Source organism: Rousettus aegyptiacus, unplaced genomic scaffold (genome assembly GCF_014176215.1).
Source record: "Rousettus aegyptiacus isolate mRouAeg1 unplaced genomic scaffold, mRouAeg1.p scaffold_m13_p_2, whole genome shotgun sequence".
NCBI classification, from domain to species: Eukaryota; Metazoa; Chordata; class Mammalia; order Chiroptera; family Pteropodidae; genus Rousettus; species Rousettus aegyptiacus.
The window spans coordinates 24,377,130-24,393,406 of NW_023416295.1; the positions used below are offsets into that span (position 1 = coordinate 24,377,130).

Genomic DNA, 16,277 nt, shown 5'->3' on the forward strand with positions numbered 1-16,277 from the left:
CCATTAAATTTCTCAGGACAAGTTCGATCCTCCTCTTTTAAGGAATGTGACTTCCTGTAACTCTTACTGCTGCTTTCTTTCCCAGTTAAAGAGGTCCCTTCTTTCCTGAACACCTCATTGGATGACAAGAAGAGAAGACTGTTCTCATGTAATTGCCTCCTTCCTTCCAAACCTCTCTCAGGTTTCTCTCCCCTAACTCAGTGTTCTTACACCACAGCAAGAAGAAGACACACAAGTAAATGTTTGCCTAAAAACCTCAGGATCCCTGCTGCAAGGGATAAGAACAAAAGAACTATAGTTGTTTGGTACAACATAATTCGAAGTGTCACCATGCACTTAATTTCATGCGATCATCCTACTAACCCAGTGTGGTTGGTGGGACAGGGGTAACTGATTTTACTACTGAGAAAACCGAAGGGAAAGGTTAAAATAATAAGAAAAACCTAAATTCAAACTGCCAAAGCCCAGTGCTCTGCCACATAACACTCTACAACATTCCTTTAATGGAACTGATTTTAGCTAGATATTTAGGGGTTGAAATCTGATTAAAATGATATATACTTAGATATTGTTGATGTGATGCCCAATTAGCACCCAAAGGCATTTGCCTCTTTCAAAAAGGATGTTTTATAACTTATGTAACTTTCCACTTGGTATAATTTCAGGTATTTTAACGAAACTGCTATTTGTAAGTTATATAAGTCAAAAATAGGTATATCTAAAAAATAATGGTCTCATACCTCTTGGGCATAGATATATTTATACAAATAGCTTAGAAAGAAGTTAATGTGAGAGAGAACATTGGTAGAACTGGGTCCAATAATATAACACATGGCTATAGGCATGCTGTAACGGTGAAAATGTTCATTGATTTTTTTTTAGAATTACATTTTTAGCTCTAAGAAAAACATTATTGTAATCTCAAGTTTTATTGTCTTTTTCCCTCAAACCAAACGACGTTTTATACATATATTAAATTTTTCTCTTATATTTTAAAAAAGACTAGCTAAATTAACAGCACCATCAAACTTGATATTTTCTTTCTAACCTCTGGTGAAAACTGCATCACAGACATGCACAACAAGCATGCACACACTCTGTACACACATACCTCTGAACAGATTCCCCCCCTTCCTCCCTCCCTCCCTCCCTCTCTCTCTCTCTCTCTCTCTCTCTCTCACACACACACACACACACACACACACACGCGCGCACACACACACAAACTCACACTTTATAGTTGCCAACCTACTAAACCGCAGAAAACACCATCCAGCTTGCTTAGGTTTAAGTCACCATCTCTCAACACCATTTGTCTTTGCCATAAGTAAGATCACAAAGGCATTGACTCCAAAGCACTCCGCTGGGGTTAAAACATGCCCACAAACTGCCTCCTAATGAAATATTTAAAAGAGACAACATAGTTTGGTGAAAGAAAAAGGGCTATTAGAAATCTTCAATTCTAGTTTCGACTCTATCACTAACTAAAATAAAACATGTTTAAACACTAAACCACAGTTAACAAGTCCAAGTGTTAAAAAATATTTTTAAAGACCATTCCAGTCATAAAAGAGCATATAAGACATTTAAGGATACAAAATTGAGACTTAAGTTAAATCACAGTAAAATTCTTAAGAATTTCAAGATGATAATTGATAAATGTTATGAGGCAATAGTATTTAAGAAAAAACAGAATACCTAATGATTTCTAAAAAATTACAGAGCACAGAAAATCTATGTAGAATTGGGATGTTTGGCAAACAATGACTGGAAAAAAATACAATTGGACCTGGATCTTGAAAGATCAATAAGAATTGAGCAGCAGAAATAAATACATTTTACATGTACATTGTACTATATAATTTCCATTGGATTTTCACATGGAACTTCTCAACCTTCCCAATGATACTAGGAGAAGGATATCATTTATCAAGGAAAAAACCTAAGTTTAGAGAGGTTAAATGGCTTACTCAAGACCTAAAAACATATATATATTCATTCATGCATGCATGGTTTCTACTCCATTCTACAGCTATCTAAATAGCTATGAAACGCCAGGCACTGCTACAGACACTGGGAATATAGCAATGAACAAAATAAAGATCCTCTCTTCATGAAGCTTACATTCTATAACATATAGAATAAATAGTGCATAGGCAGGAAGTAGGGCTGGGACGCACTAGACAAGTTAAACACTAAGAAAGCTATGGAGTAAGAAAGCACATGGTACATAAAAGAAGAGTCAGTACAGTCATTTAATTATTAAGGTTACAAAAGGTTGAGATACATAGTTTGGGGCATTCTAAGGCCTTGGAATATAATGTGTGGATATGAGGTTTGGACTTGATTCAGTATACACTGGAAGGAATGGTATGACTTAAGCAATACTTTACCAATAATACCATGTTAACAATAGTAGTATGTTAATTGTGATAAAACCTAATACATAGGGCTGACCTACTACAGGCCAGGTACTCTCTTAAACACTTCGCATGTGTTAACTTGTAAAACCAGTACTATCTTTTGCTCCCATCATCCTTGAGGAAACTAAGGACAAAGAGGTTAAGCAACATGACAAAAGTCACACACACAACAGAGCCAAAAATGTGCTGCCTTTGCTGTCCAGAACCCAAGCTCTTAGCCACTCTGCTTGCACTCACGCCATGCAACAGTGGAAGGGAAAGGACAAAACTAAAGGCAAGTCCACCAATTCTTTATCAATTAGATAACCTGAATGAGATTTTATGGATTTAAATTTGGTAGCTGTGGAAATACAAAGAACAGAATAGATACATGAGACAGGTTAAAGGAAAGATTGATTAGATTTATTAAATAACTAAAATTTAAAGACAACTGCATATTCAAAACTAGAAGGCTAGGAAAAGATGTTTCTATTGTCCAAAACAAGTAAGTTGAATGTTGGAAGCTGACCTGGAGGAAGGAAACTGGGTAGTTTCAGTTTGCACCACATGTTATCAGGATGCTAGGGAGGAAATGCAGACATGGAAAGACATTGGCTGGAAACATGGAGCCCTTTAAGCTCTTCCTGGTTCAGGCAATTCTCTTTTGCAAGATGATGGGCTTAGGCCATATGACTGAAACCTGTTCTGGTCATTATTCTATAAGCCTGTAATTCTATAAGCTGAGAATATTCTATAAAAGATTGAGATGAAATTTCTTGGTCAAGATAATCCTTTAGTTTTTTGATGGGCTTCTACATTTATTTAGTTTTGCAAGTTTCCTCTCAAATGTGTTTTCAAAACTTCAATACCTGTGAACCAAAGAAAAACTTTAGAAGAAAAAAACCCAAAACATCATATTCTGATTTGTTAAATGTCAAGGGTTTAAAATAGGTGTTTCCCCTTGAAATGAGAGTTTTACTGAAAAAGTTAAGACTCAAAATTGAAGTAATTAATTCAATACCTTTTTATTTTTTTAAGGAGCCTAACTTAATTTAGCATCCCCTACCCCCAGAAAAACACAATGTATTTCATAAATTGTTTAACTACACACTGAAAAAGTTATACTTCATCACAACCAGCCACTGACCTTTCAAGCAGTGAATAGAAAGGCGAGAAGTCTAAACCAAAAGAAGGAGTTTTAGAAATGCAAAGATTTTGCTTTAGCCCTTCTAAGAAAATTCAAAAAGCATAGCTAAATATTAGTATGGTTGGTGACCACGAAGAAGTGACAATTGTTGGTTGAAATATAAACTCTGCTTTACTATCCACATTGAGTTTGTGAGTTGTACTAAAAATATATTAACAATTAATAGAACCAAATACGTCATCACACTCAGGGAGAATCTCCCGTAAGCTGGTGTCTAGGTATCTATGGGCTCCACTAGAGGGCAACAGAGCGTGCTCAGAAAGCAACTTGGACCGTGTCTGGTTTTAGGTCACCAGTTCACTCAGTGTGCAAACCAGTCTCCATTTCGAACTTTATTAGATCCTTGAATATTTTTATAATACCAAATACTATACTCTGATAAAATATTTCTTATTTTAATGTTAAAGTTAGTCATATTGACATTATGACTTCTCAATATATGAATCCAATGTTTTATCATAATAATCTTCCTATAAAACTATTGTTAAACAACTTGATAACTATTAAACAAATTTAATACGGGGTTTACAAAACAGAATGCACTGAAAAATAGTTTATTTGATGTTTTAATGCTTAAATTTAAAACATTTAATGGTTAAATCAAAGCACACAGGTAAAAAGTTCACGAATAACACTACCATAATAATACTATTAGTATAATACCTAACATTTAAGTACTTACTATATGCCATTCCATACTTAAAACTTAATATAGTTTTCCTACACTAAGCCTATAAAATAAAAATTAATATTACATCCATTTTAAAAATATGGTAATTAAGGCTAATAGAAATGAAGAAACTTGCCCAAAAACATATAACTTATAAGGAACAAAGCTGAACTGAAACAGTAATATCTGAGTACCAGATATCCTATGATCCAGGAAGCCAACCCACTCTCTAGGGGCCAACAACCCTCATTGGAATCCAGATTTTGACATCTCTCTCAATGAACTCCGATGAAATTCAAAGTTTTGTCAAAGATAGATCCATTCTGCCATTGCATTTTACCACATAATATAGTTTTACTTCTGTATATTTAGTGAAATCATGGCAGTACTCCAATTTATATAAGAAAAGTTATACATTGCAGTATTCCTCTATTACACTGCAATTGTCTTCAACAACCAAATCAAGATATAATAATGATAATTAACAAGGAAAACAATCGTTAAAAAAGTTCAATATGCACAGGCTCTCACACTCAAAAATAGCAATTAATGAACAATAAGCTTTGCAGTGTCTTATTAAACGTCAATCTTTAGGCTTCTTAGGGCCTTTACATATTGTGCTGAGAAACTGTTAAGTGAATATTACATAGCTCTTGGGTGTGGCACTGAAATGATTTCTACACAAGACAACAGAATAACGCTTAAGTCCCAGAGATGAAGGCTCACCCAATGAAGTGAGAATCCATTTGTGATGAACTTTGGAAGGGATACACAGAGCGATCAACTAACCTGAAGTATAAGATATTTCCCTTGTCCTACAAGATCATAAAAGCCCAGTTAGTATGAAACTGGAGTAGACTAACATCACTTTAAAAGTTTAAAATTGGGTAAGAGACAGTGTGTGAGTGTCCTATTAATGCTATAAAAAATTACCACAAATATTATAGCTTCAAGCAACACAAATTTATCTTATAATTCTGGAGGTGAGGCGTCTGAAATAGGTCTCATTGGGCTAAAATAGAAGTGTTAACAAAGCTGTGTTCCTCCTCACGGCTCTACAGGAGAACCCACCCTCTTGTATTTTCCAGCTTCTAGAAGCTGATTGCATTCTTTGGCTCCAATTTCAAAGCCAGTGTTGGACAGTCAACTCTTTCTCACATCCTAATTCTCTAGCACTGACTCTCCTGCCTTCTTCTTCCATTAATAAGGACCCTTGTAATTACACTAGGCATATGTGAATAATCCAGAATAATCTCTCAATTTTAAGGTCCTTAACTTAATCACATTTGCAAAAACCCTGTTGCTATGTAGCATACATAATCACAGGTTCTGGGGATAAGGATGTAGACATCTTTGAGGGACATTATTCTGCCTGCTGCAGACAGCACAGCATGTAATTTGTGCACTCTGCAATCAATCTGAAAAGTAGATAGTAGAACAAAGAATTTATCTATGAAAAGGCATATAGTAGTTTTACAACAGATATACTCTATAAAGTCTACTTAGAATTAAACTACCTGAAATGAGTAATCTGGGACCTGGAAAAGGAGATGCAAGAGAAAGCAACAAGCTAAAACTGGCAGCCCTTTACAATAAATTAGATGCAGGCTTCAGGCAAAGATAGCTGAAGTTCACTATACATGCATGACATAGTAATTCTGAATTAATTTTGTTATACACCATAGTCCTATTATCTTTTCTTAAAAATGATAGTAACTGTTTAAAAACAAATTCATGTTTATTTATAATTGATGAATTTTCATTATTAGAAACTTTAGATACGAACACCCAATACACAGCTTGGTGTATTGTATAAGAACAAAATATAGTCTAGAAATTTAAATTCTAGGTTCTAGAATCTGATTTTGCCAGATACTACCTGCGTAATCTTCGACAAGTCACAATTTCTCTAGCTATTATCAGAAATTAAAAATGGGGGTGATAAAGAGCTCCTGCCTGTAGGGTTGCTCTAAAATAAAATATGTAAGTGCCAAAGACATTCTGGGCCACTGTTAGTGTTCAATAAAATATTAAATTGTTATTAGGCAAACTAAGTCAGTAGCCTTGGGCAGCCAGGAAAGAGACACTGTAAGGCTGGAAACTCTTAGGTATCTATCCCAATGAACTTGAATCATCAGACTGATACAAAAAACTGAAGAACATTGAGAATGACTGTCACATTGGATAATTATTAAGTTTCGGCACAAATTTTACATAAATATTATTTATCATAAGATGCAAAATTCCAAAGCTACTCCTAAAATATTTTGACAAAATATGGAATAGAAATAGAGCATTATGGTATAAAAACATGGCTTGCCTGTAAAGGGGCTCTAATGGGAAAGCAAGTTAAAGAAAAAAAAAAAAAAAAACCCTCCCAAAGAGTAACCATGTGTGTACCATGCACAGTGTTGGCCAAAGGAATAACAGAGGTAAGATTGAACAAAAACTACTTCTGATGCCAGAAGTTTAGAAAGTCATTTATTTAGAAAACTGACTAAACTATATTAGCTCCTTGTCTGATTTTAAGTAGAAAATTATTTAACCTCTAATTTCAGTCTTTACAGAAGTGTACTGGGTGGCCTCAACCTATACTGCTTTCTAAGTGTCTGTTTTTCCTGCCTCATCCTTTCAAGCTAAGCTATCAAAGGTTGCCATTTCTCACCTATCGTGAGAGTCCTTTCTAGGAACTGAGGTAAGTGGGCTTTGGTACAAGGATTATATATACATCCATCCATGTCTCTTTGGATTGGCTTTCTATCCATATCCTAAATGCAAGAGATTATTAGCCAATTTGAAGAGAGGTGAGCTATAATTTTATCTGAACTCAATATTGTCTCAAAGGATCTTGGGTGAATTTAGTAAGTCATTAAATATCCAGAAGCATTATTTCTAATTACTTCTTAATCTAAACTGACAAAAAAAAGTAAGGTAGAATGCAGTCTGGCAGAACCTTCTTTCCTCATAGTCCATAGGACTAATGTGGACTAATTTTGACTGCAGAGAGAATGTCAGAAAAAAAAATGTGATGCTCCCCTTTTCATTTACATTACCTTAAAAAAGAAACAAACGGGAGTACAATTTTTTCTGGCAATATCGTAAGTGTAAATTCTCACCAACTCTGTAGAATACTACTAGATAAGCTTCAAGCAGAAGGGTTAAAATACATCACAGAAATAGGTAAACTTGAATCCAAACAGCACTAATCCTTTGCTAGGATTTTAACTAATTATCTCACATTTTCATCTTATTTTGTAGAGATTATAATGATGCTGCTCCTGTGTCTGGTAAATGGATTATGGTTTAAAAGTTCATTGCCAAGATAGTTAAAAAGAATTCTCTAAAAGAAGAGCTCTATAGGACAAATTATTTCCCTGGGCACTATTCATGGAACCATTCTTCCTGTAATGAGGTCTTAGATGAGGCTGGGATGAGACATTTTCTTCTGGCCCTTCTTAAACTCACCACTTTCCCTCTTTTCATTTTAATACACTGGATATTGGTGAAATTTGAGACAGGAAGACCTTATTCATTAACAACCCAAAAGCGTGGAATATTTCAAAGGAAGAATATGGCTATAGAGAAGCAGCAGAAAGTCAAACAGGAAAACTCTGAAGTGAAAATCCTCCTTTAAAGTTATGAACATAAGACTGAACAATAAACAACACTTATGCACAAAATCATGTACAGCACAAATTTGTAGCTGATACATGGTCACAGGGATGGGGAGCGTGGCATAGGGAATGCAGTTAGCATTAATATGATGGCTAGGTGGAGAGCCAGAGGGAAGACACAGTAATCAGGGGGATCGTTTCATAAACTACAGAAATGTCTAACCAATGTACTATACACTTGAAACTAATAATAAGATAAAAATTTTTTAAAAAATTACAAATAGAACTACCATATGACCCAGCAATTGCACTACTGGTTATTTATCCAAAGAAAACAAAAACAGTAATTCAAAAAGATCTATGAATATCTATGTTCACTGTGTGCTATTTACAATAGCCGAGATATGGAAGCAAACTAAGGGCCCATCAATAGATGATTGGATAAAGAAGTTGTAGTACATAAATACAATGGAATATTACTCAGCCATAAAAAAAAAAAATGAAATCATACCATTTACAATGGCCTGGATGGATCTAAAGGGTATTATGCTACATCAAATAAGTCAGATAGAGAAATACAGATACATTATGATCTCACTTACATGTGGAATCTAAAGAACAAAATAAACATACAAAATAAAAACAGACTCATAGATACAGAGAACAAACTGGTGATTGTCAGATGGGATGGGGACTGGGATGGTGGGTGAAAAAAATGAAGGGATTAAGAAGTACAAATTGGGATTAAGAAGTTAAAAAACAATTATGGGAATGTGAAGTATAGCACAGAGAATATAGTCAATAATACTGTAATAACTATGTATGTTGCCGGGTGCATATCAGAAAAAGTAGGGGGATCACTTCAGAAATTATATAAATGTCTAACATGCTGTACACCTGAAACTAATATAATATTAAATGTCAACTCTAATTGAAAAATAAGAATTAAAAATAAAATAATCATGTACAGCAGGGGTTAAATACAGAGAGTAAAGCTCTCTTTTTTACTCATTAGTTCACTAAGAGTTCTTTGAGATAGAGTGCGGGTAAGATATTGTACCGGATACTATTAATATAAGGAACACAAAAGAAATCAAAATCTCCTGGTCCATGTCTTCTAGGAGCTTACAATCTTTATTTAGAAAGACAAGCCTCTAATGAAATAGCTAATTATACTTACAGGTAAATCAAGATTGAGTCCCTACAGAAAAAAGAAAAAATAAGTAGGTAGAGTGTCTCCGAAGACTAATGTAAATGCATATTGTCCAAAAAGATCTTATGGAAAAGGAAAAATCTAAATTTTACCTGAGTTCAATAAATCACTTATTTATATTCCAGTCCAGTTAGTTCACACACACACGTGTCCACACACATGCACGCGCGCACACACACGCACACACACACACACCCCACACGGCCCTACCTGAAATTACGAAAAAAAAAAAAATAGAGAAACATGTCTACAGACATAATTTAGCCTAGTACAAACAGTATTAAGGATACATAGTAGAAGAAATGCTGAAGCAAAATGCTTCAGGCAGAGCTGCAACTCAATTCTGAAGGACACATTAACCCAGCACAGAGATAGCAATAAACAATGTGTTTTAATAAGAATAATCCAGTGTATTTCAACTCAATGCCTTTTTCAGTTCAACATTAGAAGAAAAATCCCTCCCAAAAGATAATTACAATGGGATTATTCTCAAGTAGATGGTAAAATATGTTCAAACTTCCCAGAATATTCAATTTAATGTTTACTTTAGCAATGAAAACAAAAACTATCACAAAAGATAGTTGCTTATTAGCTACTTTAACAAAAATTCTCACCATAGTTTTTCATAGGACTTTCCTCTCCCACTGTATTCTCTACTTTGAAACATGTTCAAATCTCAGGCATTAAGTTGCACATCTAGGAAGAGCCAAGAATAAACTCAAGACAACAATAGCAAGAACTCCAACAGCCTCAGAGCCTGACACTAATTTACTGAGACGGATAAGGAACTCTTGGGAATGAAGTGTTTGCTAATTAGGCCACCATGAACAGATTCCCAAACCTTGACAAAGTTTTTCTGAACATCTGATGGAGAACTTTGATTTATGGGCTGTCCAGGTGAAACCTGAACAGCTGGCATCTTTTAATAATAACTGACAGATGAGTTCGTTAAGGATCTAAATCTCTAGAAAACACACAGCTCTACAGAAGAAAACAAACAGTGACAATTTTAAAGTCATTTACCTTATCTTTGTCTTCGACAACATCTGCCAAGACATCATCTGGATCCAGAATTCCTCCATCTGTATATTCTAAGTGATGAATCTTCACCCAATAGCCAGGATCCTGCAGTAGAACCACCAACAAATTTCATGACTCAAATTTTTTTAAAAAGGTAAAATATATTGTAACTTTAAAAGAAAAAAAAATGGCACATTAAAAATAGGCTCCAAAAAAAAAAAATTTAAACACACAAAAAAACAAATGTTATCGACTCATTTGGATAAATATTTGGCATTTCTATCCTGTTTAACAGAAATTAGTAAATCAAAATATTTCATTAATTTTCCTAGAATATAAACTGCAAAGCAAAAATAAATTGCTCAGCTATCCGAAGAGCATGATCAAGGAATTTTTTCAGAGCCCACAATGTAGGTAATCTCAAGAATACTTTGGAAAACAAAGATCTTCTTGAAGGTATTTTCTCAAACTGGGGTTGGAAGTTCAAACGGATCCCAAAGCTGTAGGGAAGAAATCAAAAGGCAGAAATGTGTTGGCAATAGCCATAACTTTGGCATGTATAGGTGACATGACGTGAACATTGACTCCTTCACCTGTTTAAATCACCATGCTATATGTGTGCCCTCAACTCTGAGATCTGCAGTGATATCTGGAGCAAGAGCTCCAGCACTGGCTTCCATTTACTGTAAACTGACAGCAACTCAAACCGTGTTCAGAACTGAATAGGGGGTTCACTCAATGGGGGCACTAATTTAGATTTCCCAGCACTGTTTTAAAAAAAGCTGTTTAGTAGTATAAAGCTTAAGGAAAAGAATTATTTTCTCAATTTGATATATGGCTATACACGCTAGTACTATAGCTTAGAATTAAATAATGTAGCTCATTCAGTTATTTATGTACTTCCCATTTCCAGAAAAGATATGAAAGTAAAACACTATAATAATGAAAAAGAACATGAACCAATGAACAGAGAAGAACACTGATAAGGTTTTAACCAGAATACCCAACCTATAATCAATTTGGTTCTGGGATTCTTAGAAAGCCTCTCAAACTGAGAAATTCTGATCTATAAATTACTGTTTCTAATAAAGAAATAGATACCAGTTTGTGAGAAGAGATGAAAATTATTCAAGGATAAAGCCCTAAGCCTTTACCACATGAATCTTTATAAAGTATTAAGAACTAACATAACCCCCAGAATTTAAGTGCAATTTTACAAAAACTAATAGAAATAGTTGTCACATGGCCTCTTCTTTAACTAACCCATACCATTAAAAAAATAATTCTTTTGAAATATCTGTTCAAAAGACTACTGAAATGTGGCCCAAGTACATAGCTTTTCAGTAATCTGACTTGATAAAGTAATAAGCTTTAAAAAAGAAATTTGCCTCAGCTAGGCTTTCAACATTTCAAAATTAAGTTCTCTGTAGAGTATTCAAGAGCTACTCCAAGGAAAATAAAAGGAATTTCTTCTGCTTCTAATACTAGGCTTATAGGCATAAACACCAATGACTTATTAGGAAACTTTGCCTGATTTTATGCCCAGATAGAGATCATAAAGATAAGAGCAGTGATTATACAACCAGGTAAGAAAAGTATAAGGCACCCATCAATCATTCTTTAATCAGAGATCTTTGCCAACTGGAGGTGATTATACTATAAAAAAATGTAAGCTAAGTACAATAGACTGTGTTCTAAATAGAATACTGGGGTACACAAAGCACTATGCAATGGCCACTAGACTATACAGAAGAGAGAGCAAGAAAGAAGTCCGACAGTAACCTTTGGAAATTGAATCTTTTTGCTGCGGCCATGCCATGAGCAACACATTTTTCCAAATCTACACAAGAGTTTTGACTGAAATCTATAGAGTATTGCATTTTCCTTATAAAAATAGCCTTTTTACCAAAGGAGTTCAATTTAATTTATTTATATTAACGTCCATTGAGTTGGTTTTTGATATATTACAGTACTGTAGATAAAATCTGTTGATTTTAAACCTGTTTATAAAAGATGATGTAGTCTAAAGAGTTTACTTTTTTCATACGCAATTACTTAAAAGCAGACAGCTATTAAGTTTGCTTTCTATTCATATTCGGTTTGTAAAAGCAGATTTTATCAACTAAGACTGAGGTACACAATTACCCCCAACAATCGCAGCACAAGTTAAAGTACACCTCTCTTCCTGCCTAAGGGTAGGAATGAGAAGAAGAAAACCAAAGGCTCTGATTAACACACTCAAACTCAGGAAATAGCAGCGGGTATGATTTGATCAGTGGCAGGAGTAGCAGACAAGTGGCAGCAAGATGGGGTTAAGTCACATATCATTCCTCCCTCACACATACTTGTGGGGTCTAAGATGTTCTAGAAAACTAAGCAAATGTCTTGAAACTAATACATTTATCTCTAATTTTGATTCAAAAGAGTACTTAAAAGTTTTACAGAACTAAAGTTTTTTGGTTTTTTTTTTTTAAAAAAAGCAATTTGATACATTTTGGAATCATGTATTTCAGTCAAAAAAAATTAATTGAAATAATGGTGCCAGAATTTGAAAGACCGCAATTTTAACTCTCCCCATTCCGCCCTGATACTGCACTGTATACACTTCAAAGAAGAAAAGAGGAGGCATCGAGTCTTGAGCAAAAACAGAAAGGCTATATTAAAATAGTCTTAGTTAATATTTTACACATCCAAGAAAGGTAAATCAACAAACACAGTACATACCAACTTTAATTTTGTCCCCATGGTATTTTGGCTATGGTGCTATAGATCACTTTAAGGATATACATTCAATATTAGCAGCTGACAGTCCTTGCAAGTCTGTAAATTCACCCTGACTCCTTTATGCATGTAAAAGTATCAACTATTACCTTTCATTCAACATTTTGCATTTCATTTACTTGTTTTTATTACCATCAGGAATAAAACTGATCAAACATGAAAAGATGTTCACATACATGTTATGGTTCACACAATTAATCACCTGGAAAAATTTACTGCATTTTTCATGATTGTGACATTTAATCTACCTTTATATTGCACAAATATCTCTAATAGAAACAAATTCTAAATTATTTTAGTACATCTCTAGTATATGTGCTATGCAACTATTTACACTCCTAGGATAATTAAAGTATTAAAAAATCACATAATATATGTTCACTCCACTTTTGGTAGTATGATGTCTTTTTTAAATAATGCACAGTTAACTTAAACTCTACTGGAATTTTAAAACTAAAACAGTCTACAAGGTTGAAAAGGATATAAAAACATACACATTACGAGAAGAAGACAATTATAGGGTACTTTTAATGATCAGTGTAAAAATTGTTCCAAACAGGCACTGAAACGAATAGCAACAAAATTCTTCACTGTGAGTAGATGACATAAAATTTGCCCCTATACCTTAGAAAACTTATATTAGCCTAAGTTTTGAAGAATGGTAATTTTTCATCTGCAATATCTAGAGGAGTACGCTGGCAAGCCTGGTACTACAGCACCATGACTACCAAGTACTGAGATTATGTCAATTATCAAAAGATAGGGAAAATGTGGAGTTTTCTAAACCAAATGTCTCTTGTCCAAGAACAGAAAAAGCTACCTTGAAATGGTGACAAGGTCCCAAAGGGAGGAGGGCCCGGCAAAGAAAAAGCCAGTGGCTGAAGCAGGACTATGTTTATCAGTAGTGGCAATTACACTGTCTAATAAGGCAACTGTATTTTTTTGGCTAAAAGTTTTCACAAGAATAATCTTACCCACTGGAAAACAAAAACATTTATGAAATGGAAGCTAATGGGAAATCAGAATTTTCCTTACAGAATTTAACATCATGAATCTAGTAAAATGTAACCATAAAATGAGATTCTACCATTTCATCATCTCCTTCATAATCATAATAGCAGATAATCTGTTTTAGTGCTCACGATAGGCTAGGGACTACAGGTATTGTGTGTTTTATATGATTTAGCTCATTTATCCTCAAAGAGACTATTAAAGTGATTATCAATCCATTTTACAGATGAGGAAAGCAAGACATGAATAGGTGAATTAGCTTACCAAGGTCAGATGCTCAATAAACAGCAGAGCCAAGGTGCATTTTTTTTTTAACCGAAAAAAAGCTTTTTTTCTTTTTCAGATTAAAGAACAAAAAGAACAATTATCTAAGAATAAGACGGGATCAGATCCATTTTGATTCTTAGTTAAGTGTACAGATCCAAGCAAGTCATCATTACTCTGGGCCTCAGTTGCTTCACAATTAGTGAACCTGAAGGCGCTATGGCCTTTTGAACAATTTACCAGGTAGAGGACACAAGAGGGCAATAATGGAAGGCCCCAAAGTCTTTGCGTAAGTGTGTCCAGTGTTTCATAAGCGAGAGAAACTTCTGAACATAATTCCTCATAATTATGAAATTAGATTTGGGAAGCAAGGAAAAAAGATCTTTCTGCTAAGAGTAGAGAGGGAGCTTGGGGCATTAGAAGTTGGATAGAGAATTATGAAGTTTGACATATGCATGCACATTTAAACTACGTCTATCATAATCCTGTCAGGTTATTCTCCCTTCTATCCAAGACCAGAAGAGAATCAGAGGCCCCAGAATGTAACCAGGAAAGCATAGTGATCAGAGCAGGTCTGGAGACTGTTTGGGGCAGGCAGAGAGCAAGAGTCTCTGAATAATCAAGCATGGACAGTGTGGGGGGAAATAAGAGTTCCAGAAAATGATCCCTGAGCAAAGCCTAGCAGAGGAGTACTGATACCTGAAAGGAAAGAATTAAGCTACGAAAGGCACCAATGAATATAGAGTTTATTACAAGTTATTGGCCTTAACTGACTTTAGAATATGCCTTGACCATCCTGAAACAGATCAACCAAATGCAAACTTGAGAAAAGAAGAGAATATGAGCTGATGCCATATTTTTTATCGAGTATGTTTCCAAAGAATTCAGGAGAATTAAAATGAGACCAAGAGTGTTTATGCTGGGTTGAAGTAATACCTGCTGTTGAATTCAAAAACAGAATCATAAATTTCTGTATAAAATTAAGGTGAATCAATGTATCTGTAAATTCACGTCCAGCTTTAAAAATCTATGATCCTACTAAAAGAAACTTGATATAACCATACTAACAACAGATAAAAGAGACTTAAAGAAATATTACTAAAGGTAAAGGGGGATATTCCACAATGATAAAAATATCCATTCAACAGAAAAAAATTTAAAAACAATTCTAAATTTGTATGTACTCGATAATAACTTCAATAATGTATACTGCCAAAATGGACAGGTTTTTCTTAAAGATCCACAATCAGTGTGAGACTTTGGGTAGAAAAACAGAAAACAAAAATGTCAGTTTAAGATATAAATCACCCAAACAACACAATTAACAAAGTGACCTAAGGTATTTATATTACATATGCACAAACATTGCACCCAAAAAGATTAGAAAATACATTATTTACAAGTGCACATGGAATATATGCCAAATTTCAACCTAGAATCATTGAGAATATGCTCTCTTATTACAGAAGAATCAATTACGAAAAAGATATATAGAAAATATCTGGCTGCTTGAAAATTAGGAAACACAGTTTTGAATAATCCACAGATGAAAAACAATAGAAATGAGAAAATAGGTTTTAAATTACAAATAATTAAAATAGCAAAAAATTGTGGGATGCAGCTAAAGCAGTGTTTAATGGAATATTTATGGCCTTTAATGTATATATTAGCAAAAAATCAAGAAGCTAGAAAAAAAGAACGGCTAGTCAAATTCAGACAGAAGAGAGGAAATAAAAGCCCAAAGGTCAATGAAATAAGCAAATATAAAACAAATATAAATCAAAGTGGGTTCTATGAAAAACTTAATAAAATTGATAAATACTTAGGAGTGATAAAAAAAAAATGTCCAGTATCAAGAAGGAAAATGGCAAGCGATACCATCACAGATCTTACAGATATTAAAAAGAAGATATTGTAAAAGCTTTAGAGCTATGAATTTGATAATTTATATAAAATTAACAAATTATTTAAAAAATACGACTTACAAAAACTGACAATAAAAACAAACTATTAACAGCACAAAAAACAATTGAAGAAATTAAAACTATTATTTAAAAACTTTCCCATAAAGAAAATATCAGGCTTATATTACTTC

At 34.0% G+C, this 16,277-nt stretch overlaps 1 protein-coding gene across 2 annotated transcripts in view; it reads right to left on the bottom strand.

The window, feature by feature from the left end:
- PARD3B (par-3 family cell polarity regulator beta) overlaps positions 1-16,277 on the bottom strand; it is an 893,411-nt gene that overhangs the window by 754,002 nt on the left and 123,132 nt on the right. For both annotated transcript variants that reach the window (XM_036237191.1, XM_036237192.1), the window contains exon 2: positions 10,130-10,231. In XM_036237191.1, the coding sequence (XP_036093084.1) occupies positions 10,130-10,231 (102 nt within the window). The remainder of the gene's footprint in view (positions 1-10,129; positions 10,232-16,277) is intronic.